The sequence below is a fragment of the Centroberyx affinis genome, unplaced genomic scaffold (genome assembly GCF_046629955.1).
Source record: "Centroberyx affinis isolate AG114_WGS23_722 - 3 ecotype Tasmania unplaced genomic scaffold, CSIRO-AGI_Caff_v1 ptg000331l_1, whole genome shotgun sequence".
Taxonomy (NCBI): Eukaryota; Metazoa; Chordata; class Actinopteri; order Beryciformes; family Berycidae; genus Centroberyx; species Centroberyx affinis.
The window spans coordinates 163,774-185,664 of record NW_027279006.1 but is presented as its reverse complement, the minus strand read 5'-3'; the positions used below and the strand labels follow the sequence as shown (position 1 = coordinate 185,664).

At 40.5% G+C, this 21,891-nt stretch overlaps 1 protein-coding gene across 1 annotated transcript in view; it reads left to right on the top strand.

Annotated features, from left to right (window-relative positions):
- Positions 1–9,454: 9,454 nt before the first annotated feature.
- Positions 9,455–21,891, top strand: part of LOC139641005 (NACHT, LRR and PYD domains-containing protein 3-like) — a 38,659-nt gene continuing 26,222 nt past the window's right edge. The window contains exons 1-8 of the mRNA XM_071515214.1: positions 9,455–9,544; positions 9,795–9,856; positions 10,689–10,793; positions 11,038–11,151; positions 11,330–11,408; positions 11,600–11,846; positions 12,207–14,010; positions 14,126–14,299. Of these exons, the coding sequence (XP_071371315.1) occupies positions 9,849–9,856; positions 10,689–10,793; positions 11,038–11,151; positions 11,330–11,408; positions 11,600–11,846; positions 12,207–14,010; positions 14,126–14,299 (2,531 nt within the window). The 5' untranslated portion in view covers positions 9,455–9,544; positions 9,795–9,848. The remainder of the gene's footprint in view (positions 9,545–9,794; positions 9,857–10,688; positions 10,794–11,037; positions 11,152–11,329; positions 11,409–11,599; positions 11,847–12,206; positions 14,011–14,125; positions 14,300–21,891) is intronic.

Below are 21,891 nucleotides of genomic sequence, written 5' to 3'. Positions count from 1 at the left end.
GAGGGACCTGAATGAGTTTCATTTAAGACCTTGTTTCAAATACATTCATCATCGAGTAAAGTCATATTTACATGCATACTCATGGAATTTCTGATTAGATTTAAATTACATGAGGAAAAGCAACTTTTGTAACACAATTTGTCCATCATCATAACAGACACATATCCTTTTTTCCATTTCAGTATTAATTCCTAGGTGTTTGCTCAATTATATTTTTTGTATGGAATCATTTAAACTATTAATGTTACAATACCTTAAACATAACTGAGTCAAAAACATTATTTAAGATTATTTTCATAAAAACTGTAAAGTAACAGGGTTGAAAACTGGGTAACAGGGTTGCGCACAGTAACAGGGTTGAGTAAATAGTTTACTTTTGCTTGTCATAGTCATCTTGCTTGTCTCCTCTGTTGGTCAGCATCATGTATGGCACAACAGCATCACTGCTTTTCAGCAGTGGTCAGTGTTGGCGCAGAACTCTGCAAACTCTGCATTGAATTTATAACATTTGTAAATATTTATAGAGATCTGATACTAATTGGCATAATTAAAGACCAATAGACCAAAGACCAATAAAACTGTATAATGCCATAGATTCTAATATTAACTACTTTTTAAAGGGGTACTCCTTTATTTGTTTTAGGAGCTATAGCGTCCCCAGAATTCTAACTTTTAGCCCCACTTTGGTACTGCACTTTGCATGCCAGCGCATGCTACTGTAGGGAGGGGTAGTCTCTCGAGTGCCAAACCAAAACAACAATATTTTGAGCCTCTACCACTGGGCTAATTCTTGATACAAATCAAGGAGTGCCCCTTTAAAACTCATTCACTGCCGAGGGTGACTGTGGCATTCAGGCTGACATGCGCCGCTAGGGAGAAACACTTGAGCTCCATTCATTTCAATGGACGTTCGTGTCATGGAGGCAGATGCAATCTTCCACTGAAATGAATGGAGCTCAAAGTGTCTCTCCCTGGGGCGGCGTCTCATTGTGAATGGCCACTTAGTCACCCTCGGCACTGATTAAGTACACTCAAACTCTCACTAACCTTCAATCCTAACTCTAGCTCTAACCCTAACCCTTCTTCAATAAGGCAAACTGTATATGGATTGGTCTATTGTAAATTACACCCATGAGCACCAGTCTGAGAAAGAGGGATAAAGACTGAGTCTGAGGGAACCATATTGTAAAATTTTAAACTTAATTTGTTGACGTTAAACATATTTGTTTTTTGTTGTAAGATCATTTCTACGGAAGCTGTGCTTGCAATAATTTTTTTAATGCCGTTATCTCAGATCACAAGTTAATTATCTCGTTATCTTGAGAAAACGAGCTTTGTTATCTCAAGATAACAAGATAATCAACCCCTTATCACGAGAAAACAAAATGTTGTTTCCTCTTATTACTAATGTTTTTTCAGAGATCAGGAGTGCCATGCCAGCTTGCATAGATGCCGTCTTGACAACTGACAACAACTAACTGCAGCAAACAAAACTACACATTTATGCCTTGACTTACTGTTCAGTTATGAATCCTCCCCGACAGTCATGGCAGTGATCTTGAAGGCTGAAATCAAGTGTGATCAAATGAACCAGACACTCATTTTTGAGTTCTCCATAAGTATCCCGTGATCGAGAAAACAAAAGAGGTTTTCTCATGATAAATTATCTTGTTATCTCGAGAAATCGGCCTTTTGTTTTGTCGAGATAACGAGATAAATTAACCCGTTATCTCGAGAAAACAAGCTTTGTTATCTCGAGATAACTAAATAATTAACTTAATAACTAACTTGAGATAACGGCATTAAAAAAAAAAATTGCAAGCACGGCCGTTCTCGGCTTCCGTACATTTCAATGTAGACAACCATTACATTTTTATGTGCATGTATTTTTTGAAAATTTGTGACCTTGGTATTATAAGGTTCTATCTGGCATTTTTTTGGAAAATGAGTTTATCACATAAACTTAATCACTGGATGGTACTTTATGCTTGTGAGGGGTTATTTTTTATTTTCATAAGGTTTTGGATAAAATATTTGAAAAACTGAAAAGTTCTATCTCCAAAAGTACACATAAACTTGGTATTATAAGGTTCTACCAGCCAACCAATCCATAGGCGGATTATGAGACAAAGGGCCCCTGGGCACAGTAGCTACTAAGGCCCCCCCCAACCCGAGGCACACTGCGTGGACAGTGAACACCGATTCGCTTGGACGGTGCGCTACGGGTGCGCCTGGCGTTGTTGCCAAGCAACCAAAGACAGCAACTTCACACAAAGTTTGTTTGTAGTTATCTGAAATAATGAATCACCATCACAGTAAAATTGTCGTAGTAGCTTTACTTCTTGATCTACATATGGAGCAGAAAAAGATCTCGCCATGAATGCATCCATTTCTCCAAGCCCACAAAAATACGAGAGTAGCCTACGGAAATTTTATCCAAAGTTTTGGATGGTGAGCGATTCAAGGCTTATTTCAGGCTTTCAGGCCATGTGACATGTGGTGCACTTGCGGCATTCCAAAAAGTTGAGACATTTGTATCTCAGTGCACCATGGTTGCGGTCAGTGTGCATTGCGACCGCATTGACCTCACGTTTGCATGCGTCTGCCGTGCGCCCCCATTAAAGTGAATGGATTTGAGTGTGCAAAAGACGGCCTGTGAACCGGCCCCTTATGGGAGAGGAACTAAATTCTAACAATTACAAAGGAATTACAAGGTGCAAACACATATTATTGTAGGCCTAAAAAAATTATTTTAAAGTGCAAAATGCCTTTGATAACCCACTGACTTAGTATGAGTCAGTGGGTCCTATTCTGACCGATCAGGAGTGGAAAACAACATTTTGGGGTCTTCGTAAACCATGACTTTACAATACGATGCCTTTGGACAATAATTCAGAGCTAAAGCGCTATATAAAATCAGGGGAACACTCACTGTGACAGCGCCATGTTGACACCCTGAAACAAATGTTTAGGTTATTATAGGGGGAATTTTGGGGCTTTGGTAAATAAATAAATGACAAAGCCCTTTGACTGTGGGGCAGTAAATGTAAAGTTAGTGACAGCATCATCATGTATCAGGCTCTGGCTCAGGGGCCCCCTGAGCTCTTGGGCCCCTGGGCCTGTGCCCGGTTGGCCCGTTCAGTAATCCATCCATAAACCAATCATAAGCTTGAATGGACGCCGGGGTGACGAATTAGAATCAACCTTGTAGCTACATGCCGACAGCAGTGCGAGTGCTAATGTTAGCTGCTCTTTGTGCAGCTGGCTATGGCGTGCAGGAAGAGGACTTTAACTGTGGACGATGTTTTAGTGTCACTTTTTAATGGAGATAATAAGTAAGTATAAACCATAATTTAAGCCCTTAGCATATTCATTGGTTTACCAGTGTTAGCTAAAACATTAGCTACCTTTTACTTTTACACAAGTTTGTATCATGCTTGATAAGATAGACAATGAGCAATACTGTGTTAAATAGCCACACTGATCTTAGCACTCGCTAGCATGCTAGCACTAACTAGCTAACTATTAGCAAGTGATGTATGAGAGAGAGGCACTATCAATATTGAAATTGGGCCACATTGTACATCCTGAAGTTATACAGTCCACAGAAACAGTAAAGCTGGGAGTGAGGGACAGACAACCAGGGAAGAAGCAGAGACATTCAGAGGGAATGTGAGAGCAGCATACACACCAAAGGCAAAGGTGAGGAGACTGGTGGAGATACAAAGGTGTATATCAGAGCAAGAAGCAAACCTAATGTTATGAAGGGAGGCACAATCAGTGTAAATGGGAAAGATTTTACATACTTTTGTTGTTTTGTTACAGCAAAGGAAGTAACGCCATGACAGTCCAGGAAGGCAGTAAAGCAGCAGGGATGAGGGAAGAAGATGTAACTGTGAGGAAGGGACAGAAAGCCGCCGAAGAGGCAGAGACATTCAGGGGTGAAGCACAGACAGTCGGGGGGATAGGAAGCACCTCGTGCAGAATAGGACAAACACCATCCACAGACACAGATCAGCCTTTATCCCAAGAGATAGCCAACCCACGTAGGGCACTGCCTTTACAGATGGACTCCCTGAGACTCAGGCCACAGAGGTACATGATCAAGGAAGAAAACAGACTAGAAAGAAAATGTCCAATCCCTCTTCATGGAACTGTGTAAAAAGCAAAAAGCTGTATCAGGAGGGGAAAGAGTATGTCAGTTCATCAAAACGTAAGGTACCACCCAAATGTATTAAAAATATCAAAAACTGCCTTACATCTTGCAAATTCAGTTGTGCAAAAAAAATAACATATAATAATAATAAGAAAGAAATGTTTCATGGAGTACTACCGTTTAGACCAGAATAGGAAATATGACTACACTGCAATGACCACTGAGTGTTTAGCCATTGAAAGAGACTCAGCCACTGTCTCACGGCGTTCACATTCATTCCAGTACTTCCTAAATGTGAGCAGTGAAAAGGTCAGAGTGTGCAAGTCGTTTTATTTAGGTACACTTGCAATAAGTCAAAAACCAGTGTACAATGTACACATGAAAAAGGACCACACTACTGGCATACCTAAAAAGGATGAGAGAGGGAGGCACGTTAAAAGACACATTGATGCAAAACAAAAACACCAGGTTTGCACTCTTAAAAAGTCATTCCCAGTAGTTGAGTCACATTATTGCTGAGCAACCACAAAAAAGCAACACCTGGATCCCACACTTAATGTGGCTAAGATGTATGACCTGTATAAAGTAAAATGCGAGGAGAACGGAGACATTCCAGTGAAAGAGTCATATTATCGCTACATATTCAACACTGAGTTTAACCTCAGCTTCTTTGTCAGGAAGTCAGACAGATGTGACCAGTGCGAGGCTCATGCAACAGCATTAAAACAAGGCTTGGTAAGCCAGGAGTTTGACAGATCTCATCAGACTCACATTAAGGAAAAAAATGCCATGCGCACAGAACGGCAGAGAGACAGAGAAAACAAAGAACAGCTCACCGTCTGTTTTGACCTAGAAAATGTGATCTCATGTCCCCGCGCAGAAATTAGTTAACATGTATAACCTTACAGCCCACAGCTCACTGACAAAGAAAGGGTATTGCGCTGTTTGGACTGAAACCATGGCAGGGAGAGGTGGAAACAAGCTTGTGAGCGAACTGATCAAAATTCTTGAAAGAGTGGTTCAAGACCACCCACATAAGACAGAAATTGTTACCTGGAGTGACAGTTGTGTACCACAAAACCGCAACTCCATCATGGCCTTCACAATTGCAGATTTCATGACAAAGCATCCCCACATAGAGAAGATAACCATGAAATATTCAACACCAGGGCACTCAGCTGTCCAAGAAGTGGACAACATGCATAGCAACATTGAGAAAGCTATGGCCACCTCAGAATTCTATTCTCCTGTTTTGTTTCTTCGTGTCCTGCTCAATGTCAATAGACACCACCCCTACACAGTAATTCAACTGAGACAAACAGACTTCTTGGAGTATCAGGCTTGCGCAAAGCACTTTGAGTACAAGCGAGTCCCGTTTGCAAGCGTAGCCCAGCTGCTGTTCAGCCAGTGCGCATTCAGCCTGCAATATACTACCAGCCATGGTGAGGCTTTTACAGAAGTTGATGTTAGGGGTAGTGTTAATACAAGGTCAGCTTCTCCAACCTGCATCCTACCGAAGGCAAAAACGCTTGCCAGGGTACACTCCCTGTCACAGGCTAAACAAGATGACTTGAGATCCATGTTCAGGTACATGCCTGCAGTAGACAAGGAGTATTACAAAAACATATTCAGAAAATGAAACTTAGGATAAGCAATAAAGGTGTGCATAAGACCTACCTTTGCAGGGCATCTGCAGGTCCTGGAAGTCTTAAAATGTGTTCAGTTGTGTTATCTAAATTTAAGGCCTTAAAAGGTCGTAAATACAGTTAAATAAAGCATTTGAAGTTATAAAATTCTACATTTAAAATTTTTAAATTCTGGTTTTAGAGGTCTTAAAAATGTTTTCAGTCAGTCCAGTCAGGGACCCCTAACATTGTATTCTTACAGTTTTTAGAATTGTTTTAATTTTCATGTTTATTTAAATAAATCGAAATTGATATAATGTTCCAGGTTGCATTTATGTTTTGTCTTGTAAAATGTCTATAAAAGTCTGAAATTGAATTTGATGACACTTGCAGACAGCCTGCTTTGGGTGCACAAAAGTGGCCAGACTTGGCAATTGTGCCAGTGAGTTTATATAAATAATTGCATAATAACTGAATAATTGTATTGAAAATGAAAGAAAAAATTCAGTGTGAATAATTGTGATTGTGTTTTTGAATTGAATTGTAATGCTGTAATGAGATGAAAATTAAGTAAAAATAAATTTTAAAAAGGTTAATAAAGCGCAAATATGGTGATGCACAATGGTGTTCGCTTGGGATTTTTAAGTACTGGATACTATACTAATATATTAATATACTTTGATATAATTCAATCTAAATAGGCTTCAAAATTATCTTTGTGACTGATATTTACCATAAAACCACATCTATTCAATTTTCCATTTAAATCAAGGGATGCTTAATGACAAACAACCAGATAGAACCTTATAAAACCATATGCTAACTGAGCTTACAGAATGATAAAGTTCTATCTGTTTGGACTGTCTTCAAAAATCAAGTTTCTAAATACCCCAGGATTTTGATATTGTACATTCAAAGTACCATGGGAGTGTAGGTCTTGGGGAACTATAAAGATGGATTACACTACTTAACAGTATACCCAGCTGGGATGTCAAACCTTTGATGCCCTGTATCTAAGAACTGCACTCCACCCAGATAGAACCTTATAATACCAAGGTCACGAGTTGATGGTGGGACATAAAATATACTCTAAATGGCGGAATGTCCCTGTTGCAGGATGTCGCCTTTCTCAGTATTCACACTTTGACGCTGGCTGAGTAAGACCTCTGCTCTGAACACACAAAACTCACCAGAGCTGTAATGTCTAATTTGTTGCACATGCCTACATAATGTGAATTTACAGCATCAAGAGATTTGTATGCTCGGAGGCTGTCTTCTAGGCTTTTCATATAGGCTACATGTCTGGCCATTATCGGTGGCCACTTGGCCATGCAAGCCATTCATCAGCTGGGATTGAATAAGGGTCCGGCAGTCATTCACCAGTACTTAAAGCATTTTTTTCTAAATAATCTGCGCAATCAGAGTTTGACAAACTAGCCAGGTAGCCAAAGTGTTGACAGGTGTCTGTCTTGTTCACATGACGGAGCCTCCGTGTTTTTATTTTATAATAAGTACAGGCGCAATAACCCTCGGCTACATTATCATAAAACAACAAATGTTAAAGGTAACTACAAAATGTCCAAGAGTCCTAAAATGTCTCTTTAATAAAGAGCAAGCTAAAACATCCCCCTAGAAGTCCATTATTGTTAGTGTCTCTCAGTCGGTGGAACCACCAGTCCAACACGAATGACAGCAGCTGCGACGTCCTCGGCGGTCCGTTCCCCTTACCACGCAGACGGCTGTGGCCGTCGCGGTCCTCTCTCCGGTGCTCCACTCGTTCTGGGGAAACAGACAACACCCGCCAGTATCCTACAGATACACCAGCTCTGCTTGCCCGGCCCCACAGCCCCCCCTTAAACACCCCTTAATGTTTGACTGCTTACTTTCTAATTTAATGTAAAATTCAGGTAGACAGGAACATTAATGACTCATTAATAACCTGTAAACCTGCATAAACGGCAAAAAAATCCCTTAATTTCTAGTGTCGAACCAACCCATGAATATTCCCTAAATAATTAACCTAACTTTATTAAAACTATGTTATTTTTAACGGATAATTAATGTTTATGTAAATTAAGGAGTGTGGTTTTGTAGGTTTCTGCTTTCTTTTATAGAAGAGATTTTGTGTTTTGTGTTTTTACAACCACTGTCTTTACTATGATGCTTCACTTTGACAGAACATTTCCACTGTTCAGCAAACACATATCACCATGAAATTTGTGATCCAGAACACAGAATTAAATCATATATGCTACCTTATCTTGCCTTGTTTGTAGAAGTAAGGCTACAATTTTTAGTTTCACCCTAACAGTGACTGGTGCTGACTATGGGTCCCCAGAGTGTCCAGTATGTGTTTGACCCTTCATGTTCTCCTATAGATATGTGTACTCAACAATGGAGATGTTCCACTAAATAGAAATATGTATTTTTATTTGCACTGTTGCAGTCGAATAATAACCATAATGTGTATTTTCTACTATGGCCAGTAGAGGGCAGAATTTAATTAAACCCAGCATTGTTCATACCTATGAGAAAGTGTCTCAAATCCATCTGAATGTCTTAGGGCTGTGGGACCCAGGCGATCACGGAGAGAAAATGCAAACTCCACTCAGACAGAACCAGGAATTGAAACTGGGAATTTTTTGCTGCGACAGCACTGACCACTCACCTCACTCCAGTTTTTGTAAGTGCTAAATGATTTTCATAAGAAGTCGGTATGAAACAATTTTTTAAACCTACTTTTGCCAATTATGACCATATTTTGGAACTTAGGCCTACTTAACCTCGTCAGTTTTTAGTCCAGAAAATAAAACTCTAACATGTACAACTCAGCTGTCATTGACTGTCAGTCCCTGGATCAAAAGCTCAAACAAAAACTTCCAGACTGAACAAAATATCCAAAGAATTGATTTTTCAACAAGGCCAGTAGTGTGGTGACAGTGACGCACAGGGTTTTCTGGACAGCAGCTAATTACCTTGTAAAGGTCACATTTGGGATAATGGGACCTGTTAATACTAATAATTTGAGTTGGAAACTATATACTGAGATGGTTCTTCCCTTTTTGCTGCATGCTGCATCTCTCTCTCTCTCTCTCTCTCTCTCTCTCTCTCTCTCTCCCTCTCTCTGGTTAATCTCCTTGTTGCTGCTGAATACTTTCGCTTTAATTTACTGGCGTGGCGCATATTATTTTAACCACCAAAAGGTATTGTAGCATACAGTTTACTTGCCAGTTTACAGTTTATTAGCCTACGTTAATGACATAGTTTATTCCAGCATATATTTTATTTTACCGTTACCGTTATTTCATTTTGACTATAAAAATGGAAATATCCTGTCCGGCCGTTAATGAAGGCGTGTCTTTATGGAAACCCGCTTTTTAGGTTCAAAACATAACTCTTGTAACAGTTTTCAAACATATTAGTGTTAGTGAGTGTAAATGTAAACGTCATCTAATAAAAGTAGGAGTAGCACGCTATTAAAAGTAGGTTTACTGTGTTGCTTTTAATCAGGACATCGAGATGCCTGTACATCCTGTAATCCGGCTACATCCTGATGGAAACCTTAACTCTGGTAAACACACTGTTTCCTCTCTCTCTCTCTCTCTCTCTCTCTCTCTCTCTCTCTCTCTCTCACACACACACACACACACACACACACACACACACACACACACACTTTCCTTCCCTTTGTTTCTCAAGTTGATTTCCTCAGCTGCTGATTTTTTTCACTTTCACTTATCGGTGTGGCGCAGATTAACAAAAGGTAGGCTACCGTTAGTAACCGTTTACATTACAGTTTAAAGTGTATTACACTTTAATGACTCTATCCCTGCCTATCTTGTATCATATAGGCATACCGCCAACTGTTAGTTTATTTAGGCTACATTATTCAAAGAAAAAATCTCCGCTCTGCTTGTAAAACCGTGTCTGTCTGAAAAACCGCTTAAAAGGTTAAAAACATAACCTGTCTCTCTCTCTCTCTCTCTCTCTCTCTCTCTCTCTCTCTGCAACAGTATCAAGCCAGTAATCTTTCACTTGGCTTGGTGTGGCAGCAGGTTATTTCCAACATGAAAAGGTATTGTAGCCAACACTTTATATTACAGCTTATAGTGTATTATTTTTCAACATATTCATACTGTTGATTGATTTCACTTTAATAAGACATGAATACAGAATATACCTTCATTTGTGATTAGGGGGTTGTATGTGAGGAAACTCACTGTTTATGTTCAAAACATAAAAACGCTTTTCTGTAACAGTTTGTGAACACAGTGTTTGGGTGTTAATGTTAAAGTCATGAACATGTTTATTTGTTGTAATGTTTTTAAAGCTGTTTTAATCGGAGCAGGAAGGCTGCTCTTTAAATCATTGTTGTGGTTAAATTTTAACATTTGATAGACGCATAATAAAACCATATCCGATTATATGATTTCTCTGCCATAGACTATTGATTGGACTCTGACATTGGACACTGGTTTGCACTTTGATACTTAAGTTATTTTATATAGGCTGTTTATTCAGGTCAAAAACTCTACTAATCAAAATAGTTTTAATCGGTTATCTGATCAACTTTAATTCCACTTATCTTATATTTTAATAAAACCAATCGCTGTGGTTGAAGTTAGGGTTGCTGGTGTGTATTTTGGAAGTATGGTTTCCTAAGTAGCTACTGAGCGCTCTCTAGTCGTTAGTTAGGTTTACAGCTGCTTGAGGCCAAGTTTTAAACGCCACAATCCCACAGCACGTGACAGAGGGAGGTACTAAGCTTTAAACTTTATTGAACTTTGGTGTGCAAATATTTTAACTTTTAATACCTACCTGGTAGTTTCTGGCTATCCACCAGCTTCTGTGGCTGGTTGACTATAAAGTTAATTTGCCACCCTGGTGGTCTTCCTCCTGTCTACCAGGTCTCAGCAGGAGAAACCAGACTCTCCTGAACCCAGGTGTAAGTCCATGAAGAGTGACGTTGTCCTTATTGATTTTAAAGATGAACCCCATTCTTCTGAAAAGACGTAAGCTGTTATTACCATTTAAATGTTACTGTGTTCATGTTTTAAATATTTTTATCCAGAGAAGTTTGGCTATGGAGACTTAAGTTTCTTTGTATAAGGACACTTTGGTGGTAGTTGTGGAGGGAGAGAAGAGTGTTACTCATTTACTCTCCCCACATTCCAAGCTTTCAGCCTGGTGGTCAAAAGCCTGCTTAAACATTTTACTGCCATCACCCCTGTTTTGTCCATCCCGTGTTTCTACTAGGATCCAGCAGGAGAGACCAGACTCCCCTGAACCCAGCTGTGTGTCCATGAAGAGTGACCAGTCTATGGGGCAATTTATTCTATTCAAAGATGGACATCACTCTATCGATCAAAGGTATGAATTTTAAAATGATGATAAAAACAGATGGGTTGATATTAGACTCTCAGTCATGATATATAGAATTGATCTGTGTGTGTGTGTGTGTGTGTGTGTGTGTGTGTGTGTGTGTGTGTGTGTGTGTGTGTGTGTGTGTTGATATCTGGAGATTTAATACATCATGTTTTCTCCACAGAGTTCACCAGGAGAGGTCAGAGGTTCCCAGTGGTCAGTCTGCCCAGGAGCATCAAACAGACCTGGACTCCATATTTACGGTTTGTAAATGTACAACAACACATTTTACTTCAGCTACAAATGAAATGAAAAACAACCATTCTGGCCATAATAGTCTCCATGTTACACTCTTTAGACTAGTGGGCTTTCAGTATATGACGGATGGATGGATCTAATGTTGCGATCCACAGCATTAGTATGAAAGATTAATTTACATATTATTCTGTTCCAGCTTCTTGAGGAGAACATCATCACTTTTGTGAAGAACGAGCTGATGAGGTTCCAAAAGGTTCTGAGTCCAGATTACCCAGAATGCTTAGAGAAGCAGAGGGAGGATGAGGAGATGATGGACAGTGAGGAGGAAGAGCAGAGGAGGAGCAGCAGAGAGGCACTTCTGAAGATCTCACTGCACTTCCTGAGGGGAATGAAGCAAGAGGAGCTGGCTGACTCTCTGCAGAACAATAAGAGTCTTTTAACAGGTTTTACATGAGGGAAATTGTTATATTTCCACACTGATATAAATGTTGATTTGTCATGGGTGGTCTATACAGCCCCATATCAAATGGTAAATGAGCACAATCCCCATGAACAATCTGGTAAAACTATTGACTGGTTAATGTGGGTGTAAAATGCTGAACACAGTGCTGTGTAAAATGAAAAAATAAATCACCACCACAACAGTTGCCTTTCACATTGGGCTGCACAGAGACAGGACTTGTTTGTCCACCCATCAGTGATTAGCTGAATAGATACACTGGAGTGGGGACATGTTAACGTTTCTTCTACTTCTTACACTGTAAGATCGATTTATTGATGTTATTTGTTGTTTGTTCATTCAGAAACTCCTGCTACACTGTGCCAGCGTAAAGTCCAGTCTAGTCTGAAGGAGAAGTTTCAGTGTTTGTTTGAGGGGATTGCCAAAGCAGGAAACCCAACGCTTCTGAATCAGATCTACACAGAGCTCCACATCACAGAGGGAGGGAGTGGAGAGGTCAATGATGAACATGAGGTCAGACAGATTGAAACAGCATCCAGGAAACCAGTGACACCAGAAACAACAATCAAATGTGAAGACATCTTTAAACCCTTACCTGGAAGAGATAAAGCAGTCAGAACAGTGATGACAAAGGGAGTGGCTGGCATTGGGAAAACAGTCTTAACACAGAAGTTCACTCTGGACTGGGCTGAAGAGAAAGCCAACCAGGATATACAGTTCACATTTCCATTCACTTTCCGAGAGCTGAATTTGCTGAAAGAGAAAAAGTACAGCTTGGTGGAACTTCTTCATCAATTCTTTATTGACACCAAAGAAGCAGGAATCTGCAGGTTTGACAAGTTCCAGGTTGTGTTCATCTTTGACGGTCTGGATGAGTGTCGACTTCCTCTAGACTTCCAGAACAACGAGATCTGGACTGATGTTACAGAGTCAACCTCAGTGGATGTGCTGCTGACAAACCTCATCAAGGGGAAACTGCTTCCCTCTGCTCGCCTCTGGATAACCACACGACCTGCAGCAGCCAATCAGATCCCTCCTGAGTGTGTTGACATGGTGACAGAGGTGAGAGGGTTCACTGACCCGCAGAAGAAGGAGTACTTCAGGAAGAGATTCACAGATGAGGAGCTGGCCAGCAGAATCCTCTCCCACATCAAGACTTCACGAAGCCTCCACATCATGTGCCACATCCCAGTCTTCTGTTGGATCACTGCTACAGTTCTGGAGAATGTGTTGAGAACAGATGAGAGAGGAGAGATGCCCAAGACCCTGACTGTGATGTACATCTACTTCCTGGTGGTTCAGTCCAAACAGGGGAATGTCAAATATCATGGGAGAGCTGAGACAGATCCACTCTGGACTGCAGAGACCAGGAAGATGATTCTCTCTCTGGGAAAACTGGCTTTTGAGCAGCTGGAGAAAGGCAACCTGATCTTCTATGAAGCCGACCTGACAGAGTGTGGCATTGATATCAGAGGAGCCTCAGTGTACTCAGGAGTGTTCACACAGATCTTTAAAGAGGAGCGTGGGCTGAACCAGGACAAGGTGTTCTGCTTTGTCCATCTGAGCATTCAGGAGTTTCTGGCTGCTGTTTATGTCTTTCTGACATTCATCAGCACTGACGTCAATCTACTGAGAGAAAAACAGTTAGCCTCCCCACCACCCAAGCTCTTAAGAAACAAATCTAAATTAAATCACCTCTACCAGAGTGCTGTGGACAAGGCCTTACAGAGTCCAAATGGACACCTGGACTTGTTCCTCCGCTTCCTCCTGGGCCTTTCACTGGAGACCAATCAGACTCTCCTACAAGGCCTGCTGACACAGACAGGAAGTAGCTCACAAACCAATCTGGAAACAGTCCAGCACATCAAGGACAAGATCGGGGAGAATCCTTCTGCAGAGAGAAGCCTCAATCTGTTCCACTGTCTGAATGAGCTGAATGACCGTTCTCTAGTGGAGGAGATCCAACAGTACCTGAGATCAGGAAGTCTCTCCACAGACAAACTCTCCCCTGCTCAGTGGTCGGCTCTGGTCTTCATGTTACTGTCTTCAGAAAAAGAGCTGGACGTGTTTGACCTGAAGAAATACTCTGCTTCAGAGGAGGCTCTTCTGAGGCTGCTGCCAGTCGTCAAAGCCTCCAATAAAGCTTTGTAAGTGTATATATAACTGGGCTGATTAAATAATGTATGTGAAATTAGATCATTTGTACAGGAGAGAAAAAAAAATATTTCAAAGTTATCATATTTGTCATTAATGCCTCTTCAGGCTGAGTGGCTGTCAGCTGTCAGAGAGAAGCTGTGAAGCTCTGGCCTCAGTTCTCAGCTCCCAGTCCTCTAGTCTGAGAGAGCTGGACCTGAGTAACAACGACCTGCAGGATTCAGGAGTGAAGCTGCTCTCTGGTGGACTGGAGAGTCCACACTGTAGACTGGAAACTCTCAGGTCAGTGTTCCTCAATCTGTTCAACACATGACCATTTACATCCTAGTTTACATATAGGTTACCATCATTGACGATGCCCAGTTTCTCTATGATTTTACTGCTTACAACATTTTTAACAAGTTGTGGTATTAACATTTTGCACCAAAATCTCTAGCCAATGTAAATTACTTTTTATCTCAGGTCAGTATTCCTCAACCTGTTCAACACATGACCATTGAAATGTTTACATACAAGCTAACATTAGAGAAAAACGGAATTATTTCCTGTCCATACTAGCTCTGTTGTTAAGGCCTAAAATACCAGAAAGTAGTAAAATTCAGTCACATGTGATCAAATGAAAACAGAAAGCAGATCATGGGGTCAACTGTTTTTATTTGAAACAGTTTACAGTGTTTTGTTAGCATGTGACTGCATTATCACAACCATTTCAGAGTAGTATACAAATTAATACAAATAAATGTGTTGCTTGTGTTAAACTTTTACTTTGAGAGCTAGATCTTTTCAGAAACCCCCCCTGTACAATAGCAGACTAAAGAATGGGTGAAAACAACAATATGCAGCAAATTACTGATGGTGTGTGCGTGTGTGTGTGTGTGTGTGTGTGTGTGTGTGTGTGTGTGTGTGTGTGTGTGTGTGTGTGTAGGTTGTCAGGTTGTCTGCTCACAGAGGAAGGCTGTACTTCTCTGGCCTCAGCTCTGAGCTCCAACCCCTCCCATCTGAGAGAGCTGGACCTGAGCTACAATCATCCAGGAGACTCAGGAGTGAAGCTGCTCTCTGCTGGACTGGAGGATCCACACTGGAGACTGGAGAGACTCAGGTAGGTTATATTATTGTACAAGGACAATATGCACTGTTTGTGTGTGTGTGTGTGTGTGTTCGTTCAGCATTTTGTCCATTTGTCTTACTGTCTCAGTATTTTATTTTTCTACCTCTTCCACAGTGTTGACCATGGTGGAAAGTGTCGGTTGAAACCAGCGCCCTTCCGATGTAAGTTGAACTTTTAATGTCATTAAACACATGATTGACTAAAACCTCATTACTGATAACCCCTCAATGGCACCAGAGGCATATAAATAATAATAAAAACTGTATGCGACTGAATGCAAATCAACAAATAATGACTAGAATAGTTAATATTAGCTCAAAAAATGCTGCTGTATTGTATCTTGTTCTCCCCTTCAGATGCCTGTGAACTCACACTGGACCCAAACACAGCACACAGAAACCTCTCTCTGTCTGAGGACAACAGAAAGGTGACAGCATTGAAAGAGGAGCAGCCATATCCTGATCACCCAGAGAGATTTGACTATTGGTTGCAGTTGCTGTGTAGAAATGGTCTGACTGGGCGCTGTTACTGGGAGGTTGAGAGGAAAGGAGAGGTTTTTGTAGGAGTGACATACAGAGGAATTAGAAGGAGAGGAAGGGATGATGACGGCAAGCTTGGATGGGATGACAAGTCCTGGAGTCTGTACTGCTCTGAGAATAGTTACTCTGCCTGTCACAATGAGAGAAAAACAGACATACGTATCTCCTCCTCTGACTCTGACAGAGTAGGAGTGTATCTGGACTGGTCTGCTGGCACTCTGTCCTTCTACAGAGTCTCCTCTGACACACTGATCCACATCCACACCTTCCACTCCACATTCACTGAACCCCTCTACCCTGGGTTAAGGTTTAGATTTAGGTCTCTGTTTGGGTGTGGGATCGGTTCCTCAGTGTCTCTGTGTCAGATCGATGAGGGAGAGTCGCCTCCTGTGTGAAGAAAAACTCCCACTCCTGCCAAAAAACAGCTGCTGAAATGATAGTTCACTCTGCAAAGGCTCTCACACACACACACACACATACTGTATATATGTACACAAACCAACATCTTTATTAATGTTCATATTTTCAGATAGATGTTCTACTCATTTCACTTTGAACATGATTAATCAATCTTTGTAAATAGAATGTATTCTATTTGTAGTGTAACTGAACATGGTTTTAACACTATACAAATTTAAGTACTTAGAGAAGTTATTTGGAAAATGAATGAATGAGATATTTAACCAGACAAAATTTGTATTAGTAAAATGGCAAGTTTTACCAACATATTTTCTATCAGAAATAAAGATTACCATTATCATAATTGAATTAAACACCTATTATTTTACCACTGATTGCCAATCCCCTCTCCCTCTTCTACTTCTTCTCCCCCTCTCAGTCTGTTGCTCTCCAGTCCTCCATGGTGCTGAGAGGATTCACAACACTATATTGTTGACTTGAATTTGCAGCGGCTACTTCTTATGTAGCCGAATAATAGTAATGATTATTGAAGGCAAAGGCTTGCATGCCGATTTGATATTTGAATCTGGACATTACCATTATTGATAAGCTGGTGTTTGTTGTGCTGTTTGCATGATGGTTGGAGGGCAAGGGATTGGTTTGGGTAAGGCATGGACCCCCATTTGATTTTGAAGCGGGCCCTTGTGTACGTAAGGCCACCATGAGTATGTGGCATCAGGTGCCCCATAAAAATCTCTATGTTTGCAGGCACTGTGTATGCAGCCTCTGATGCCACATACTACAGGTAGACTATCCCAAATGGTCAACAGTGAAACAACATCATGGGCTCTCCATGTTGTGGCCAGACAAAATTCGTTCCCATACCTTACTAAGTCGTTCCCACAACACACAAATCTCTTTTCCACGTGTTATTAAGTTGTGGCCATGACCAACACCAGTTCCCACAAGTAAAAAAAAAAAAAAAAACATAATTTCACCCCCCGGCTCTCCATACTTTCAAATAATAATTTCAAAACAAGTGGAGAACTTTCATTTTCATCTACTGAGTAATATTGTGTTGTATTTGTCTTTTTAAACAAGTGCAATTTTAAATCTAATTTGTTGATGTAAATATGTAATTATGACTGCTCTAAAATAAACCAATATTGTTCTTTGGTCTTATAATTGGGCCCCAATTATCCCAGTAGAAATGTAATTTGTGTTTTGCAGATGACCACTAGATGGCAGCATTTCATTTAACACAACAATACATTGTTCAGTGTGAAGGTGAAGGGACTCTGCTAATATTTTCTGTAGTGACGTCGCCCTCTTGTGGCTCATACTTGCTACAGCATGTGTGGAGGTTGGCTGGTTTACTGTCGATTTATTTTGATGCTCTACATTTTGTTTCTACTCAAAGTAAAGGAACGGTATGCTGAAATGTTTGTTTTGTCATTAGACTAGTATGTGGTTGAAAGTTTGTAGTCTGTAGTAGATACTATTGTAGACTACTGTAACCTACTATAATAGATTCCGGTGAGGGCAGTTTAATATCCTGATATGAAAATCCATTAATCAGCTGAAAACGGTGAATATTACCAACAGTAAACAGAGATTTAATAGTATTCTCACTAATATCCCCAATCTTATCTTTTTTTTTAATTTTTATTTATGTTTTAGTCTGCTTTATGTGTCAAACACATGCAGTTAGTGGTGATTTTGATGAAAACCATTAATCGTATAATGTGAGCAGTTGCTAGAAAATGATCAAAACAGCTAACTTTGTAGTCAGTGAACATGGATTGGCTGAACGTACAGAGGTTAATGCACTGAAAATGGAAAACTTCCCTTGGTATGGACTGCAAAGAGACACTTAACATTTACCTAACATTTACCTAACATTTACCTAACATTTACCTAACATTTACCTACCATTTACCTACGTACAGTGCAATAAATAGCAATACCTATTTTCATCTAGGCCAAAACAGTGAAATAGTACCCAGTACCCAGGGCTATTCCATAAGGATTTCTGCTTTCTTTTAAAGAAGATTTTGTGTTTTTTACAACCAGTGTATTATGATGCGTCACTTTGATAGAACATTCCCACTGTTCAGGAAACACTCCTTCATATCACCATGAAATGTATGATCCACAACACAGAATGAAGTCATATGTTACCTTACTTTGCCTTGGGTAGCCTACAATTTTTAGTTTCAGCCTAACAGCGAATGGTATTGGTCCCCAGAGTGTCCAGTATGTGTTTGACCCTTCATGTTCTCCTATAGCCTAGATAGCTACTCAACAGTGGAGATGTTCAAATAAATAGAAATATGTCTTTTTTTTAGCCCTATTTACACTGTTGCAGTCGAATAATAATAATAATCCTCTTGAATTTCCCCAAGGGGATTAATAAAGCGTTATCTTATCTTATCTTTATCTTATAATGTGTATTTTCTACTATGGCCAATAGAGGGCAGAAATTAATTAAACACAACAGTACATTATTCATACCTATGAGGGTGTCTCAAATCCATCTGAATGTCTTTGGACTGTGGGAGGAAACCAGAGTAGCCGGAGGAAAACCCAGGCGATCACGGGGAGAAAATGCAAACTCCATGTAACTACCCGATCTGAGTCGCGCATGCACCGGTTGGGTTTAGGCAAGAAGCCCGTATGGTTGAGGTTAGGGTAAGATGATGGCTAAGACTGTCGTTTTAAAGTGGCATGAGAAAAAGTGGCATGAGAGATGGGTAGTGACTCAGATCGGGTAGTGACACTCCACACAAACAGAACCAGGAATTGAAACTGGGACATTTTTGCTGTGAGGCAACAGCTCCACTCACCCCACTCCAGTTTGTAAGTGCTAAATGATTTTCATAAGAAGTCGGTATGAAACACTTTTTTAAACCCAATTTTGCCAATTATGATCATACTTTGGAACTTTCTTAACATAAATTAGTCAGTTTTTACTCCAGAAAATAAACTTCTAACAATCTTAACATGCACGTACGACTCAGCTGTAATTGACTGTCAGTCCCCTGGATCAAAAGCTCAAACAAAAAATTTCAGAGTAAACAACACAAAAAATTGCCTTTTCAACAAGGCCAGTGTGGTGACAGTGATGCACAGGGTTTTCTGGACAACAGCTAATTACCTTGTAAAGGTCACATTTGGGATAATGGGACCTATAATTTCTGTTGGAAAATACAGTTTCATATGCTGAGATGGTTCTTGTCTTCCCTTTTTGCGCTCTCTCTCTCTCTCTCTCTCTCTCTCTCTCTCTCTCTCTCTCTCTCTCTCTGTCGCTATCGCTGTCTCTCTGGTTAATTTCCTTGTTAAAGCTGCTGTCTACTTTCACTTTAATTATCGGCGTGGCGAGATTATATTAAACACCAAAAGGTATTGTATCCAACATTTTAAATGACCGGTTACAGTTTATTCTAGTACTTTAATGACTCAGTTATTGTATTCCAGCATATCTTTTATGTTACAGTCATCTTATTAGACTATTAAAACCGGAAATCTCCTATTCGGCCGTTAAAAAAAGCGTGTCTGTGTGAAAACCCGCTGTTTCGGTTCAAAACATAATTCAACACTCTTGTATTAGTTTTCATACATATTAGTGTTAGTGAGTGTTAATGTAAACGTCATCTTATAAAAGTAGAAGTAGCAGGCTATTAAAAGTAATTTATTGTGTTGCTTTTTGAACACTGAGATGCCTGCACAGCCTACAGGTTTGAGGTTTGTACATCCTGTAATGGAAATCTTCTTGTAATGAATCAGTCCAACTAACACAGCATGTTGGGTGTGTTTCTGTAAAGGTGTTCGCTCTACTATGAGTCTGTCTGAGGAGAGAGAAGAGGGGGTCCCTCCCTCTAAAACCACTCTGTCTGGGGAACATGACAGCCAGACCAAAGCTGAGAGGTAAGATGAGGATCTCTAACTGTCCATGACTGTTCTCCATCTCAGAGCTCAGCAGTGAAAATCATTACAGCATCATTATACAGAGTAAAAGGTCTGTCTCTGTTGTGTTGAAGCCCAGCCCAGCAGGAGAGACCAGACTCCCCTGTACCCAGTTGTGTGTCCATGAAGAGCGACCGGTCCAAGAATTTTGATATTCATTTTAAAGAACAGCTTTTATTTGACAAGAGGTAAGTTGTTATTAGCATTACATGATATTATGTTTTTTTATTCAAGAAGTTTTATTTATAGCATCCTCTTACAACCCGGCTCATGCAGGACATACAAGAGATACACAGAGCACCAGCCAGCAGAGCGGGAGGGTCGTCACAATACCTTTTCAGCATTAACCTGCTTCACATTCATATAGTTACACATATTCATGTTGGTCTATCAAAACAATTTGGAGGTTCCTTGCACATTGGTGGTAGCTGCACAGGGTGGGGAAATGATGTAGGCCTACACATTCACTCTGATTTTCCAAACTAGTACTGGGTTTCAAAGTGGCAACCTGCTGGTCAAAACCCTGCTCCTCTAACATTTTTACTACCGCCACCTTTGCTTTATCAATCCTTTCTTTCTAGCAGGATCCAGCTGGAAAGACTAGATTCCCCTGTACCCAGCTGTGTGTCCATGAAGAGTGACCAGTCTTTGGCCCATCCTATTGCCTTCAAAGATGGACACCAGTCTACTGAGCAAAGGCAATAATTTAAAACTGATGAGTTTGTTATTATCCAACCCTTGTGACCGGATATAACAAGTCATGAGATACAGATTTGTTCTGTCCTTTTGCACTCTGTTGATTTAGTTTCCTCTTTCAAAACATCACATCAAATAATGAAAGCAGTGTGATTGTGTGCATGTGTGTGTGTGTGTGTTTCACTGAAGTTTCAGTTCCTTCTCTAAAAAATCGTTTTTTTGTGGTTTGGCCTGTTGACCTTCAGGCCAAAAGCTTTCTTCTCTACACTGAATTTCCAAGGTGGTCCTGTGATTTGTTGTTCCTGTGTTTCTAGCAGAGTCCAGGAGGAGAGGCCAGAGTCCCCTGTACCCAGCTGTGTGTCCATGAAGAGTGACCAGTCTATGGATCCACCTTTTACCTTCAAAGATGAACAACACTCTACTGAGCAAAGGCAAGAATTTAAACCAGATAATACAACTGCTGTCACACTACTGAGCAGCGGTAAACAGTCATGTGATAAAGAACTGATGTAGCCATTAATGTGTGTGTGTGTGTGTGTGTGTGTGTGTGTGTGTGTGTGTGTGTTGATATCTGGAGATTTAATACATCATGTTGTCTCCACAGAGTTCACCAGGAGAGGTCAGAGGTGCCCAGTGGCCAGTCTGCCCAGGAGAATCAAACAGACCTGGACTCCATATTTATGGTGTGTAAATCTACAACAATTTTTATTTCAACTACAAATGAAATGAAAAAAACAACCATTCTGGTCATAATAGTCTCCATGCTACACGTGGGGATTTCTGTCTATAAACTATGCATTTGCTGCTGTGTCCCATAAACTTTAGGCCTATATGAAATTGTAATTCATATATTATTCTGTTCCAGCTTCTTGAAGAGAACATTGGCACTTTTGTGAAGAACGAGCTGAAGAAGTTCCAGAGGGTTCTGACTCCAGATTACCCAGAATGCTTAGAGAGGCAGAGGGAGGATGAGGAGGTGGTGGACATTGAGGAGCAAGAGCAGAGGAGGAGCAGCAGAGAGGCACTTCTGAAGATCACACTGCACTTCCTGAGGAGAATGAAGCAGGAGGAGCTGGCAGACTCTCTGGAGAGCAGTAAGAGGCTTTTAACATGTGTTTAACATGATGGAGAGGGGAAAGGGTGGGAAATGGAAGATATTTTATTTT